At 35.4% G+C, this 16158-nt stretch overlaps 1 protein-coding gene across 2 annotated transcripts in view; it reads right to left on the reverse strand.

The window, feature by feature from the left end:
• Window positions 1-16158, reverse strand: part of DACH1 (dachshund family transcription factor 1) — a 438934-nt gene that overhangs the window by 245912 nt on the left and 176864 nt on the right. For both annotated transcript variants that reach the window (XM_007960558.3, XM_007960560.3), the window contains exon 2: window positions 6716-6831. In XM_007960558.3, the coding sequence (XP_007958749.3) occupies window positions 6716-6831 (116 nt within the window). The remainder of the gene's footprint in view (window positions 1-6715; window positions 6832-16158) is intronic.

Raw genomic sequence — 16158 nt, forward strand, 5'->3', positions numbered from 1 at the left:
CAGATCCTTGCTCTAAGAGATTAGAAAGAAATGATTTTTGTGAATATCTATGCTAGTAAGAGACTGAGGGCATATTGTGATTTAACAGAAGTACTCTGTCATAACACGTTACATAGGGAAAAAAGAAGTAAATATATTTCTTATGTAGTTTATCATAACAAGAGCTATATTTACATTCAGTTAAATTAAGAAATATATTTTATTTGTATGTATTAAATTAATTATGTATCAAGGTACTGGATGTACAATGAAAATTCTAATCTTTAAGAATTATATAATATAGTTCAAATGTAGTCATATGTACCTGTATATGCAGGAATTGTAAAGAGTAATATGTTCCCATGGACATGGTGGGGAGGGGGACACAACACACTGGGGCCTGTCGGGGGGTAAGGGGATGGGGCAGAGATAGCATTAGGAGAAATACCTAATGTAGATGACAGGTTAGTGGGTGCAGCAAACCACCATGGCACGTGTATATCTATGTAACAAACCTGCATGTTCTGCACATGTACCCCAGAACTTAAAGAATAATAATTTTAAAAAAAGAGTCATATGTTCCATCCTACTATGTTATTTCTATAAATATCACTTCTCTTGAGCATCAATTTAGAGATTTATATTCCATCAATTGTTGATGATTATGCTTAAATGTAATCATCATAACCTATAAACAAACAAATAATGCCTTCCATATACTTAATATACCTCCATCAGGCTCTAGACTCTGCATCTTTAATCTGGAGCCTAACTGTGCTTAATGGGATTTTAGAAGCTACTTAAATTAACACAACAGTGTTTAAATTTGTAATTGTAAGGCATAATAATTTCTCTCAGAAATCCTTTACTAAACATGTATTAGCCATATTCATTGAATAAATATTTAGTTCGGAATATCTGCTCTGCGCCAGGCAATATTCTACACACCAGCGATACCAAAGTGAACAAAACAGGCCAAAATCTTCCAGAGGCTACATTCGTGTGCATGTCTACTGCACCTCACTTGGACTTCTCATAATACTTAGTCTAGTGACTTGCTGGATGTGGTAGACTACCAATGGCCTCCAAAGTTCAGCCCATGTCCTAATCCAGGAAATGTGTGAATGCTACTTTATATCAAACAAATAAATAAATAAATAAAAAATCTTTGTAGATGTGATTATGTTAAGGATCTTAAGATAGGAGATTATCCTGTATTATCTAATGTAGCCTAAATACAATGACAAGTGTCCTTCCAAGAGAGTCAGAGGGAGATTTTTACATACACACACATACACACACACACACACACACACACACACACACACACGAAGGCAACATTACCACCGAGTCAGAAATTGGAGAGCCAGGCAGCCACGAAACCAAGAAATGCCTGCAGCTCCCGGAAGCTCAAAGAGGCAAGAACTGGATTCTCCCTTAGAGCCTCCAGAGCGAGTACCCTGCTGACACCATGATTTCAGCCCAATGATGCTGATTTGGGACTTGCAACCTCCAGAACTCTGAGAGTATAAATTGTGGTTTTGCCGCTAAGCTTATGGTAATCTGTTATGCCAGGCACAGGAAACTAATAGAGTGCTCCTTTCAAGTTTGAAAACTAAATAAATTGCATGATGAAGTCTAATGTTTAGGTTAGCCTTACAAAAAGGAAAACAAAAAAAAGAAGACATACCTTTTAATTTTTCACTTCAAGAACAATGCAAAGGGAACATACATTAAGTAGTTATAGGTTAAATGTGCTATACTCAACAAAATGTCTAGTTATCAAACCTCTCAAATGTTTCCTACATATATAAATATACGAAAACACATACAAACATATTGCATAAACATTAAGTGTTTAAATAGTTTACATGAGATTTATTATTTTGGTAAGGCATACAGTAGCTTGTTATGTTTAATTCATTAGTGAAGATAAACCAACCATTTGTGGCTGTTTGACTTGTGCATTTTTCTGTTCTCCTTACTTGTGAGTATCCCAGTGGAATACAGAGCATTTACTATAATAAACATCTCAACATACAAGGCACTTTTTTTTTTGTTTTTTGAGATGGAGTCTTGTTCTGTTGTCCAAACTTGAGTGCAATGGTGTGATCTCAGCTCACTGTAACCTCCACTTTTTGGGTTCAGGCGATTCTCCTGCCTCAGCCTCCTGAGTAGCTGGAATTACAGGCACCCGCCACCACAGCCAGCTAATTTTTGTATTTTAGTAGAGATAGGGTTTCACCATGTTGGACAGGCTGGTCTGGAACTCCTGACCTCAGGTGATCCACCCGCCTCGGCCTCCCAAATTTCTGGGATTACAGGCATGAACCACCGTGCCCAGCCTAGGCACAGTTTTACATTGTAAATTTTCTCCTGAGACGTTGAAATGTTTAATGCATTTAAACTATTACAAATGCTAATATTACAAAAGAGGTTTTTTAGATATTGTTGCTGTTTACTAATTAGTAGGAAAAAAAGAACATTAAATTTGAACTATGTTTTTGAATTCACCACACGAAAACATTTTTCTCTAAACTTTTTTAGAGATAAGAATGTTTCAGTGGGATTAACTCTAGATTAATATTGCCCCAGTCCAGTATTTTTTCCAAAATGATAAATGTGTAAGTTATAAATTCTTACCTTTTAAGCATAAGGTATGTGTGTATAATGGCTTTCTTTACCCTGAACACTTACTAGTTACATGTCTACAAGATCACAGTGACAGAAAAGACATATCCAAGAGACGAAACTATAAATCCTTCATTCATTTAATTTGAGTGTATTTTTAAGAAAATATTAAATAATTTTTATATGTCAAAGGCAAATACTGGGGACTCAATTAATTCTTAATATTTTTATGAAATGCATCTCAAAATTAATTTGCATACTGACTTAAAGATGAAATCAGAAATTTGGCAAATACACTATCCAAATTGCATTCCTGAACAAGAGGGGAATATTTTGAATTCCTAAACAACCCCTCTCTTAATTTTAAATAGACATCATCTTAGAAAAAGTTGAATGTTATTGGAAGTCTGTTGCTAGGATGAATTATTCCAAACTGGTAGTTATTATCAAAAATGATTTATGACAAGGGCTCAGTCAAAATAAATGTAGTGACCACAGCAGGAGGTATTCCCTTGTGTGACTCTACAAAGAACCTTCTTTCTTTCATTAGCTTCAACTTCTGGTTGCTATGGCATCCGGTGACAACCATAACTTTTAGAAATTATCACCATCTGCCCACGCCCCTTCTAAGGTTACACACAAGCCCACTCAAGCAGCCAAAATAACACATCAAAATTCCACAAGCAATCTCAAAGTTTGTTGTTTTGTTTTGTTTTTGTTTTTGTTTCAAGTATAGATACCTAAATTCTTAAATATTAAGACTAGGAAAATACATTTTTAAAAAATAGTCTTTTTTTTCCTAAGAAAACAAACGCACCCAGGGAAAACTATTATTTAACTCCAATATTCAATACTTGAAACAATAAAAGAATGATTAGGACTGAATCAACAGGGTTTTTTTGTTTGCTTGTTTGTCGTTTTGTTTTGTTTTTGAGACAGAGTCTCGCTCTGACGCCAGGCTGGAGTGCAGGGGCGCGATCTTGGCTCACTGCAACCTCTGCCTCCCAGGTTCAAGCGATTCTCCTGCCTCAGCATCCCGAGTAGTTGGGATTACAGACGCACACCACCATGCCCAGCTAATTTTTGTATTTTTAGTAGAGACGGGGTTTCGCCATGTTGGCGAGGATGGTCTCCATCTCTTGACCTCACGATCCGCCTGCCTCAGCCTCCCAAAGTGCTGGGATTACAGGCGTGAGCCACCGTCCCCCCGGCTGATCAATAGGTATTTATAAATTTGTCTAAATTAATCCATTTTCTTTTCACAGGACAACGTTAGGCAACTTTGAAGATACATTTACATCTTTTTATCGTTTTCAAATGTTACTTCTCAGAACACAGAAGTACAGGCCAATATTAATCAATAAAGTCCTGCAAATTTAAAAGTCTATATAATCATATTTAGTGATATTCCCCCAATACACTAAAGCATTCGGTAGACTGTTTTGGGAGAAAGATGTTACATACTTCTTGAGAATTATAAAATTTATTTAAGATCTTTAGATTTCCAGTTAATGTTTTAAGACAGTAAAGATACGTTCCCTAGTATATGAAGACATTACTCTGTATTCCCTAAAATCTAAATTTCTGCATCTAGAAAAAGTTTACTTAAAAAGAGAAAAAATACTGAATATACGAAGCTAACGCCATTCATGTGCAATAGTCAAACTTCCTGCAACCTAAAATCTTCGGACTAATGTTTAAAAGTTGAAAGTAAGCAAAATAGTAGTGAGCTGGCTCACACACCCTGTTCTAAAGCAATTCACTGAAGTCTACAGGCACTAAACTAACTTCCTTCTTTCCTTTCTCTCTCTCTCTTTTTTTCTCTCTCTCTTTCCCTCCCTCCCTCCTTCTTTTCTTTTCTTTTCTCTTCTCTCTTTCTTTCTCTTTCTTCTTTCCCTTCACCCCTCCCTCCCTCCTTCCTTCTTTCCTTCTTTCCTTCCTTTCTCGTCTCTCTCTCTCTCTCTCTCTCTCTCTCTCTCTCTCTTTCTTTTCTTTCTGACGGAGTCTTGCTCTGTCACGCAGGCTGGAGTGCAGTGGCGCAATCTCGGCTCACTGCAACCTCCACCTCCCGGGTTCAAGCGATTCTCCTGCCTCAGCCTCCCGAAGCTGGGACTACAGGCACCCGCCACCGCGCCTGGCTAATTTTTTGTATTTTTTTAAGTAGAGACGGGGTTTCACCGTATTAGGCAGGGTGGTCTTATCTCCTGACCTCGTGATCCGCCAGCCTCGGCCTCCCAAAGTGCTGGGATTACAAGTGTGAGCCACTGTGCTCGGCCTTAAGATTTTCATGTGCACTATAAAAGATTTTCCTATGTCATTCCCAAGTCCCAAATTTTCTAAACAGAAATTTTTATCATTCAGTTAAACATAAATAAGCAAGGATTAACCAAGTACTACCTATTTCATTTTTCCAAATCTCAAATTGGAATTAGAATATCAGGCAGTAGGATTCAGTTACTTGAAAAGCATGATTAAACAAATTGAAATGGTAATAGCCGCCTTGTAATTGGGCAATTTTCAGCTACTGATTTCATTTTTCTGTATCTCAATTTTTCATGCACAAAATTAGTATAAAAATTTTTCATGGAATTTTCGATTATTTACCATTAAAAATTTTGGTGGCTAGGTATGGTGGCTCATGCCTGTAATCTAAGAACTTTGGAAGGTTGAGGCAGATGTGTTACTTGGGTCCAAGAGTTCAAGACCAGACAGAGCAACATGAAGAAACCCCATCTCTAGACAAAAAAAAAAAAAAAAAAAAAATACAAAAATTAGCCAGGCATGGTGGCCTGTGCCTGTAAGTTCTAGCTACTCAGAAGGCTGTGGTGGGAGGATCTGTTGAGCCCAGGAGGTCCAGGCTGCAGTGCGCCATGACTGAGCCACTGCACTGCAGCCTGGGTAACAGAGGGAGACCCTCTGTCTTAAAAACAAAAATAAAAATAAAAATAAAAATTATTGCTGCCTTGCTGAAAAAAATATTAAATATATAAAATGAACAAATAGCTGAAATAGCTACAAATTCAACTCAATGATTTTTGTTAAATATCCACAAAAGTGAATGAACTGTTTAGACATTACTGCAAAAATAAAGATGAGTTAGAGACAGTCATTGATGTCAAGAAACTTCTACCCAAATATGAAATATGAAATAAGATTACTTCATGATTATATTAGAGCACACAGAAAGACAAATGTTACAAAGGAAAATAAAACATTGATACAGGAATTTAGAGAAAAAAGAAAAACTCTCTTCTCATCTTGCCAGATTACCTTTATTGCATCAGCTGGATTGTAATACATGACATTTATATGTTCATATGTATATTTCCTCAATATACGTATGATAAAGAAAAAACAATATAAATATTATATATTATATAATAATATCAGCAATATTTTAATTTGCTCATGTATCTGGCTTATTTCCTGATGAAACAACAAAGATGGGCAAACATATGTTTCCGTAAATAAAATAATTAATGAACCCATTCAGGTGGTAGAAATCAAATGAATGAATTTTGCTCCAGTGCATTATTAAATTTGTTTACGGTATGGAGCTTAGGTAGTCAAGACTATTCTTTTACTTACACATTTTCAAAATTCTAAAAATAAACATTTTTCATATGGTTCTGATAGAAACGTATTAGTTTGCAAAAAATTACGAGACATTTCTATTCAACAAAGTTACTGTCTTTTGTTTGGATGCATGTCTATCAGTTTCTGGAATGCTAAACAAGTTTAAAATCCAAAGACCCGGGTTTGAACAACCACTGACAGCTACAGCTGAGTGACCTTGAGAAAATCACTGATTTTCTCTGAACTTCGATTCCTTAATAAAAAAATAGGAATAATAATTTGATGTTTGATATTTGTAGTAGGATTAATTAAAATAACTTCTAGCACTGTGCTCAGTTAAGCTTTTGTTTTATTTTAAATAAAGAAAAGATGGTAATCATAATGCAGTTTTGAAATTATCTCAGTAACATCATCTTAGTGTGCACAAAATATAATTGATGTGTGTAAATAGTGATTTACAGGTATATATAAAAGCTATGACATTGGCTGATTTTTAATATTTTTTGGCATAAGTGAGTAGCAGTCTTACCTGTTGGTGGAATTATACCAGGAGACATGAGACCAGGGACAGAATGTGGCATGATGTGAGAGTTCTCTGGGGAGGTGACACTTTGAGTCCTCTTAGGAGGCCTTCCAGGTCTAGAACTGAAACAAACAAACAAAAAAATTTTACAATTAAGCTGTTGTCTTACACATCATTTCAAAGTTGTTTCAAGTGGTAACATGGACTGTAAATAAATTTGTTTCAAGGACGGTTGCTTTTGCAGTTAGATGTAATAGACTTCCATCACTAATTAGATTACATGCTGAATTCATTTTCCTCATTGAAGATCAGCCACTCCTGATGCATAATTCATAGCCTGCACCTCGTTACCTGCTTCTTCATATTAATATCTATACACAGTTTGAATTGCCTCGTTTGCATATGCTAAAGTTCTGCATGCAGCCTTCAGCACGAAAATTATGCACTAACTTGTAATAATTATTACAGTCAGCCTGCTATTGATTTATGAGACTTTTAAAAACCAAATATGTGTAGTACTTGTAATGAATGATATTTTAAGGTTCTTCAGGAAATTAAAAGGCAATGGCTGCCTAAGGAAATGTTCTGCTTGTTTGATTTAATACTACAGTTAGCTGGGAGGTGGAATGAAAGAGTGATTCAGACCTATAGCACATTTTTCGATGATATGTTTTATTACTTCGCACTGCTAGCCTGATATCTAGATGATAAATGACAATACATATCTAATGTGTGAAAAGGTCTTGCAATTTCTTTATTTTTTGTCATTTAAAAGATAAGTCAAGTTATCATTTAACCCTTATTCTATTTAAGTGAACATCCCCCACTAAGTTCCCTTACTTTTAATATACTAAAATGTACTTGAAAGGCTTAGGATTATTAGTAGGATATCATCAAGGAACTGCCAGTGTAGCATCTCATACGTACCTTTAGGATAAATAAAAATACTTTGTGTTTTAGCAATACTGTGCTTTACACGCCCATTACACAAGATTAATTATTACAGTTATAAAAGCAGAGGTAGAGACATCTGTTTGCAATCATTAATGGAAAACAACCATTGTACATAATCTTACAATTTTTTAAAAGAAAGTTTTAGCATCGTGTTTTCACTTTTTGCCTCTGTATCATAAATGTCCTTTTATGAAATGCTCTCCCATCATTTATTTGGCCAAAATGTGCCTAGATATTTCAAAACTAACAGATATAGCCTCATAAATAAGCATTTTCATGTTTTGCCTTTGCTGAGATCCCTAGATTTACCAGAAGATTCAAAGACTTTATCTATTTAATTTAGGTAGGTAATGTATGTGGTCATTGAGCAAATAATTATTAAGTGCGTGCTGTTTTCGAAGAGGTGCACTATGGAAGCTAATTTAGGAGAATGGGTTCTTAGACTTCAGAAGTTTGCATTCTTGCCAAAAGGAAAGAATCTGGTGCATAAACAACTATGATGCAAATTGTAATGTGCTAAATCACATAAGAAAGTTGCAATTCGAATACAAATTGGAGGCTAGGATGGATGGTGATACTACCATGTCTTGGGAAGGAAGAAGGCAGCGAGAACATTAGAAGAGAATTCTGAAGGAGAGTTAAGCATGGAGAAGAAAAGAAGAAAATTACACTCCGGTGAGAATGTGAGAAAGAAATGAAAGCATGAAAAATGTATGGTTATACAGGATTGTTTCAAATGAGGTGAAACAAGTCAAATAGGAAGACGAGCAGTGATTGAGACTGTCAGAGTTATTGCCTAGGGCTAGATCCTGGAGGATGTTGGAAAAACAGCAAGACTGTTTGCTTGTCTTTCTGTTTTGTTAACCAATAGGGATATTGTCCTGCTTATTGTTCCTGAAGTATCTATCAAGCTACTTCCTCTTATTATTACTTTCTCATGATTACTCCTCATTCTCAGTTTGCTTTTTAACTCTTGTTACTTGTCTGTGGTCAATCAACAGCCCTCTGATAGTGTCCATTTTCCTTGAGTGATCTCTTTTATTAGCATCACTTAGATGCTAAGGGCCAAGGGCTAAATATATCTACAGACCATATCTTTCTCCTGGGATTCAGACAGATTAATGCTTATGTGCTGGAAATCTCTGCTTGGATGTTCTATAATAATCTAAGACTCAGCTTGTCTAAATCTGAACTCAGCATCTTTCCCATTAAAACCTATTTTGCTTTTCCCTGGTTTAGCAAAATGGAATCTAACTGACTAAGCCAAAAATCCAGGAGTCACTTGTGTCTTTTGTATACTCAGATATTACCTTTCTGAGGATATCCTTCTAATCTATTTTCTCTTCTATGTCTCCACTCCTACCTTTCAGATCAATCCCTCATTCTTGATACATGGTTACAGCTTTCCAAACCTTCCAAGACACACATTCAATTTTGTCCCACTCCAGAATCTAGAGTCCAGAGTCTAAACAACTCTCCATGCTAATTCCAGGAGGATTTTTATAAAATGCAAATTTGACCTTGCCTTCCATTTACTTAAAGATATCAATGGTTCCCTACTGGATTCACAATTCTTGACATGGTACCAAAACCATTTCAATACTTGATGCCTGCCGACTTTTTCAATTTCAACATTTTATTCCTACATTCATAGCTTATATTTGACCCTACTCAGTTTCTTAACAGTTTCCTGAGTGGCTCTGGTCTCCTATTACACTGTCTTTAAAGATGCTTTGCCATCAAAGCCCTTTTCTATGCCACCCCATCCTCATTCTCATTTTATCTGACTAAACCTGACTACACTTTAATCATCCTTCTTACCAACCACTTCTAGTTAGTATTTTTTCTATGCTTTATGATAGAGCATGGGGAACCTATAATTCTTCCTGCACTGATTGCAATAATCGGATTATTTGCTTATCTCCCAAGGCTACTTGACAGAAATTGCACAAAATATCTCTGTGTGTCCTTAAAATGTAGCTCAGTGTCTGGTTCACTCTATGTAGTAAAATAATAAAAATAATAATAATAACCCTATTTGTAAAGCCATTTCTCCCAAATTCCTCAAGTATACTACCTTATCAATTCCAGGGTCACAAAGTTTCCAAGAAACGAAAAGTAAGACACAAAAAGGGTCTGAAACTCTAAGTCAAAACATAATGCTAAATATATGTCTCAAGAAAATAGAATAGAGATTTTGAGAGATCTCAGGCAAGATGCTACAGAAAAAGTGGGAAAGGAAAAGGAAGTTAAAAGACTGGAAATGTATAGCCCTTTAACTTGTTTTGCTTTTAAAGAAAATCAAACTACTTAGGAGTAGTTTATTATTCTGGCCACAGGAATTGTCCCCACAGCCCTCACTCTAGAAGTGAAGTGAGGCTACTAAGTAGGAACACTTTAATTCACGCTGTGATTAGAAGAGACCCGGTGGGCTCCTTTCACCACAGATATCTCCTGCCCAATCTATCACATTGCCTCAAATTCCACCAATAGAGATTTATTGCTTTCAGTCTTTAAGCTTTAAGTTCTTTTAAAACCTTTCATTAAAATGCAAATACTCTTGGTGCTGGTAACACCCTAAAGCCATCAGCTAACACCCTACTGGGGATTACTTTCAATTAGGTGAGAGCAAGGTCTTGGGATACCTTTGCAAAGAATGAAAGGGACTGGAAGAAAATACTTGTAAGGACAAGTAAATCACTTACTCTTTTGCCTAAGAACAGGACAACAACTATGAACCTCTCCTTGGAGTTATTCCCAACTTCTTGGCTGAGGAGAAGTTGGAAAATTTATTTATTAACAAGACTTTACTCTATCCCTTCATGACCTAGAGTTAAGTCCCCTTATTGACAGGCTTGATATTTTATCCTTACTAGAATCCTGTTCACTAACTCCTAAGGTATTTGAATGGGACGATAACTGTAAAATAATTGAATATTTAAATTTATTTCAAAGGCATTTTAGGGAACTTCCCAGAGAACATGACTAATACTCTGGCCAAAATCACAGATTTTATGGCCTGGATTGATCCAGCTATGATACTGGTTCTACCAATTTACTAGAAGCTGTAGATTTGACCAAGCTACCCAACTTACCAGAAAATTTGATGAAATCAGGATTTCTTTAAGAAGTGTTTTGTATGCTTTGTTAGAAATTAGTTATTCTTAAAAATAAAATACTTAGAAAAACAAAAACTTAACTGAAAAAGAGGAAGCGAAACAACGAAAAAAGCATTTTCTTTTGGAACGTTCAATTGCCTCAATGTAGCCACTATCAACCCATCATTTTCTACAACAGTGACCCATTTCTATCCCAGAGGATTAGAGCAAGCTGAACTCTCCTAGCTCTAATCAAACGGAAGACCTCACTTAAATAATTACACTTAATAGCTTGAATAAAATCACAATTTATGATTTTGGTAATTGTTTTTGCCAGCTTCATGCATTAGCTGTAGTACAGTCTTTAGTATTTTCAAACATCTGCATTAAAAGGGGAAAGCAATAGCTTAGAGACGTCCACATCCACATTTAATATCCTAAACACTAGGGAACTCACCCAAGCGCACTTTCTCCTGCAGTTCTAAATAAAAAGCTTACCCACCCACTCCCATTCCCACCCCACCACACACAGACAGATCGCCAGGGGGGCCTTCTTTCCTTAGTTTTTAACACTATATCAATCTCATGCTAATTTCAGTCTTTCTCCTACAACTGTACAATGTTTACTAAGTTTTCCAGGTTCATTTATTGTTTTTATTTAAAGTGAAGTCAAAATTGAACTTAACAAAAGTGATAGTAATTAATAAGAAGCTTAGGGCATCAAAAGAGCGAGAGATGTTAAAGTACATTATGGAATTTTCAATACCCAATATTCTCTGTGGACATCATCTTTTGTTAATCTCTTCAGTAGTTTTGGAGAAATTAAGCTCAATTCTCTTTCTAAGAGTTGGGGCAGAGAAACAAATAAAATTCAGAAAAGAAAAAAGAAAAAAAGAAAAGAAAAAAAAAACACCTGTGGTGTCTACACATCGGAAAATATGAAGACAGCTGCCCAGCAGAAATTTTAAGTCCAAATCCTACCTGCCTGGAGAAAAGAAAGAAAAGTTCCATTCAACCATTCATTCATTCATTCATTCATTCATTCATTCATTTTCCAAGAGAAAAGAGCTACTGTATACAAGCACAGGGCTAGACATTAGGGTTTCAATAATAAAGACATAAGCCCTTCTATGAGAAGGACGATAACATTAGATAGTCTGTGGGGTAAGTGCAGTAGAAGGATACATGGCAGCAAATGAGCACTGAGATTAATCTTTGGACGCAAACAAGCATTTACTAGTGAAAGCAACTTGCTCTGCTAATCTACAAGAGTTCATTTGCCCTCTCCAATCTATTTACCCAAGGAAAGCTCCAACTCTGTGTTTATATTCTCCATATTTTTTTCTAGTAAAGTGCTTCTACAAAAACAAGAGGTTTGCAAACTGTATATATGTACGTATGTGTATAATATACATTTTATATATATACATATTAATAATTTATTTCTGATGGGAAAGTTACAATTTGCTTAATGATTTGCATACCCACTTGAACATTATGGAATCATGAAGAGCCGTGTTTATAAGTGTATGATAACACAGGGGAATGCTTACGTTCTAAATAACATGAAAAAGCAAGATACAAACCTGTAGATATGGACATATCAGAGCACAAGAGACAGAGAAATCTAGTAAAGGAAGCAATAAATACACAGAAAAAAAGACTGAAAGGAAATATGCTAAAATATTGAATGTTTATCTTTGAATTTCTGAATGGAGAGTTACTTTTTTTTTTACATTTGAAGATTTTAGTTTCTCTGTCATAAACGTACATTATGTTTAAAATATAAAAAAACAGTTTTTTTGTTTTTTTTTTTAAACACAAAGTATCACTCTGTTGCTCAGGTTGGAGTGCCATGGTGTGAACACAGCTCACTGCATCTTTGACCTTCTTAGGCTCAGGTGATCCTCCCCGCTCAGCCTCCTGAGTAGCTGGGACTACAGTCACACAGCACTTTGCCCAGCTAATTTTTGTACCTTTTGTAAAGCGTGAATTTCACCATATTGCCCAGGCTGGTCTCGAACTCCTGGGCTCAAGCTATCCACCCGCTTCAGCCTGCCAAAGCACTGGAATTACAGGTGTGAGCCATCGCACCCCAACATAAAACAAACTTTTAAAACTAATTTGACTTCAACAACTTGAATCATATTTTTCAGAGACTTCATTGTGTACAAATCATGACCCTGACTAAACTTTATTATGCTCAAAGTTTGCCTGTATCTCATATTATTAACCACATAGAATTGTCCTTTTAATCTTTCCCTTCCATTTGAGTTCTAAAATATCTGCTAAAAAGCAGATGATTATAAACAAAAATGTTGTCCCTGTGAAAACTATAAAATACGAAAAGTACAATAATCTTTGACATCATCTAGTTAAATAAACCTCAGGAAATAGACTCATCAACACAAAAGGATATAAAGGACTTTCTAAGATTAATGTATGCACATCAATATTTCACCAAAAGAAGCAACTGTTTGGAATCCTCAGTTTATCAATGCATAGCTGGCCCTTAAAAAGATGTTGTTAACTTGTTAGTTGAACTTTTTCTTTTTTCAGTTTCCTGAGCGGCAACAATCCAAATAATCCAGAATCTATATGATTAACATTATTTTCCCTTCTAATGCAATTTTTTTTCCTATTGCTGGTAAAACTTTGAGGCATACACTTTTTAAAATGGTGACTAATGTGAACACGTTTTTATTCTCACGCTCCACATTTGTTTGGACTTTTAGTGTTCTCTGTGTAGGTGTGTGTCTCAGTCATGTGCACTTCTCAGTACAAAAAGACTATGAACTAATGCATCAAACAGATTACTTTCCCACACTCACCTAAATACAGAGGTCCATAGGGCACCCTGCTTACAAATACCACCAGTGGACACCTGGAGAGCACTTTCAGCTTATTGGCTCACAAGCACAAAAGCACTCTCTCAACTATTTGCATGGCAGGTAATTCAGTACAGCAACTGAACAAATACATACGCAAATATGCAAAATACAAATGTTCTGTGGGGAAACAAATTAAAGTATATTTTAATTAAAAGGTTCTGTGATCCAATTAAACTACTAAGCGTACATATGTTTTGTGGAAGAACTTGACAGTTTCCTGAAGTTTTTAATATTTTTGTTTATTGGGGCAAGTGCTCAGAGTTTTTACTATGTTAATATGCATTACAAATCTCCAAGAATGGGGTAACATAGGCATTTATTAAACTTAGTTCACCATGAAACCTGCCATTTCTAGGGAGTTTGTTTGTTTAAAGACTTGTGCTCTAAATGAATGTGATATACTCAATGGTATGATTTACATTCAAATTATGAAAATTCCTCATCTCTCAACAGTATCAAACCATGTTGTATATGTCATAGGACACATGAGAATTATTCTCCAGAAATTAGGAAAACAGCAATTCACATATTCCACCAGAAGCCAGAATTGGGGGCTTTACCCTTACCTCCCACCAATATGTCCTGAACATTTTGGTTACCATTATCTATTAATATTACTGCATACATATTTGACCAAATTCTGTAGTTAAAGTTGAATACTGAGCAATGTAAGAAATAATTGGGTCAAAGGGAAAGGGTTACAAAGCAGGTGGTCATCTAACTTGAAACATTTTTACTCTCTAGCAGAAGAAATGCAAGAGCTCATCAGTACCAAAAAAAAAAAAAAAAAAAAAAAAAAATTAACATCAGTAAACTAAAAGCATCATTAACAAAAAATAAACAGAAGTTAAAATTAGCTACTCTGGTGAGGATAAATTATTGTGGCCTCTGACCTCAAAAGCCACACTGTATACAACTAAAACAGTACAAGACATTTATTTAATATGAAACCTGTTTAAAAGGCCAAAGACAAAATATCTGAAGTCTCCAGCTCAGTTGGAGCTGCTACATACTGAATAAGGAATTACCCCAAAGAAAGAATTAAAACATATTGGAATGTAACTAAGCCACTCTTAAGCATTTGTGTATTAAGTGTTAACAATTAATGACAGCCTAAAATACTAAAGAGAGTTCCTGTCATAGGTAGTTGGGATAATCTCACTCTCGCCCCTAAAGCTTCTAAGCCCTCTTCTCCTTTTTAAGAATATACATAAGGTCTAAGTTAAGAAGATATTTAAAATCCATTGTGTATATTGGTTATACTAATCTTAGAATATATTATTATATTAAACTTAGTTTAAGATATTTTAACTTAATGAATATATTTTCGGAGCTTAACCTTCATCAGATCAGGGAGATGGATATATTCTTGCCTCAACTAGAATTCTTTACATCAATGGTAAATGTCTCTTTATAAAGTGAATCAAGTCACTTACCACTCGATAAGTAAATGCATCAAATAGATTACTTTCCCACACCCACCAAAATACTGAGGAATATTTTGTGAGACTGAAAAGCTGTTCAATGCAACTTAAAGTTTTAAAAAGACATACAATTTAATACTATTTATTTTTACCTTTCTATAGCATACATTATACATCTACATATATGATTTCTCCCAAAGTTCATACCATTTGCAAGTTTCATTCAGTGGCATGTTCGTCTAGAAAGCTAAATATTTTTAACCTTTTAATCACCTTACAGTTTTCCTTTCTTCCCATAAGTCTTCCAGGCCACAGATGATTCTACCCACAACACCTCTCTTTTACAATTATGTGCAAAAGCTTACTAGAATCCCCCAAAGAACAAATTCTGAAATAATTAGAAACTATTATAAGTGACCTTCTTAAAGTTTGGGAAAATGTTAATACTATATTGGATTCTTTCTCCAAGCTCCTGTCATACCTCATAACAATATTCTATAAAATTTAAATTTAATATTAAAACATATTCCAAGTCCAGGTGTGGTGGCTCACGCCTATAATCCCAGCACTTTGGGAAGCTAAGGCAGGAGGATTGCTTGAGCCCAGGAGTTCAATACCAGCCTGGACAAGATGGCAAGATCCCGTTTCTACAAAAAATTTTAAAATTAGCTGGGCATGGTGGTGCATGCCTGTAGTCGCAGCTACTCAGGAGACTGAGGCAAGAGAATCCCTTGAGCCCAGGAATTTGAAGTGGCACAGAGCTGTGATGAAACCACTGCACTCCAGCCTGGATGACTAAACGAGACCCCACGTACTATCTAAACCAATCTTTTACACCAACTATGAACTCCATCATCACAAATAAAAATGTTTTCCTTTTGTAATTTTTCTATTTACATTTCAAATGACAAGATATTCACAGCAGTTACTATTGGCTATATTTTGTTTGAACCAAAAGCAATGCATTCACTCTTTTATTTCAATGGTACATGCCAAGAACCTGTTTATAAATGTGCAGTGGAAATATTCGACCATCATTCTGTTTCGGCAGGTTATCGTTAATTTGGTACCGATATGAACCC

This window comes from Chlorocebus sabaeus, chromosome 3 (assembly GCF_047675955.1).
Source record: "Chlorocebus sabaeus isolate Y175 chromosome 3, mChlSab1.0.hap1, whole genome shotgun sequence".
Taxonomy (NCBI): Eukaryota; Metazoa; Chordata; class Mammalia; order Primates; family Cercopithecidae; genus Chlorocebus; species Chlorocebus sabaeus.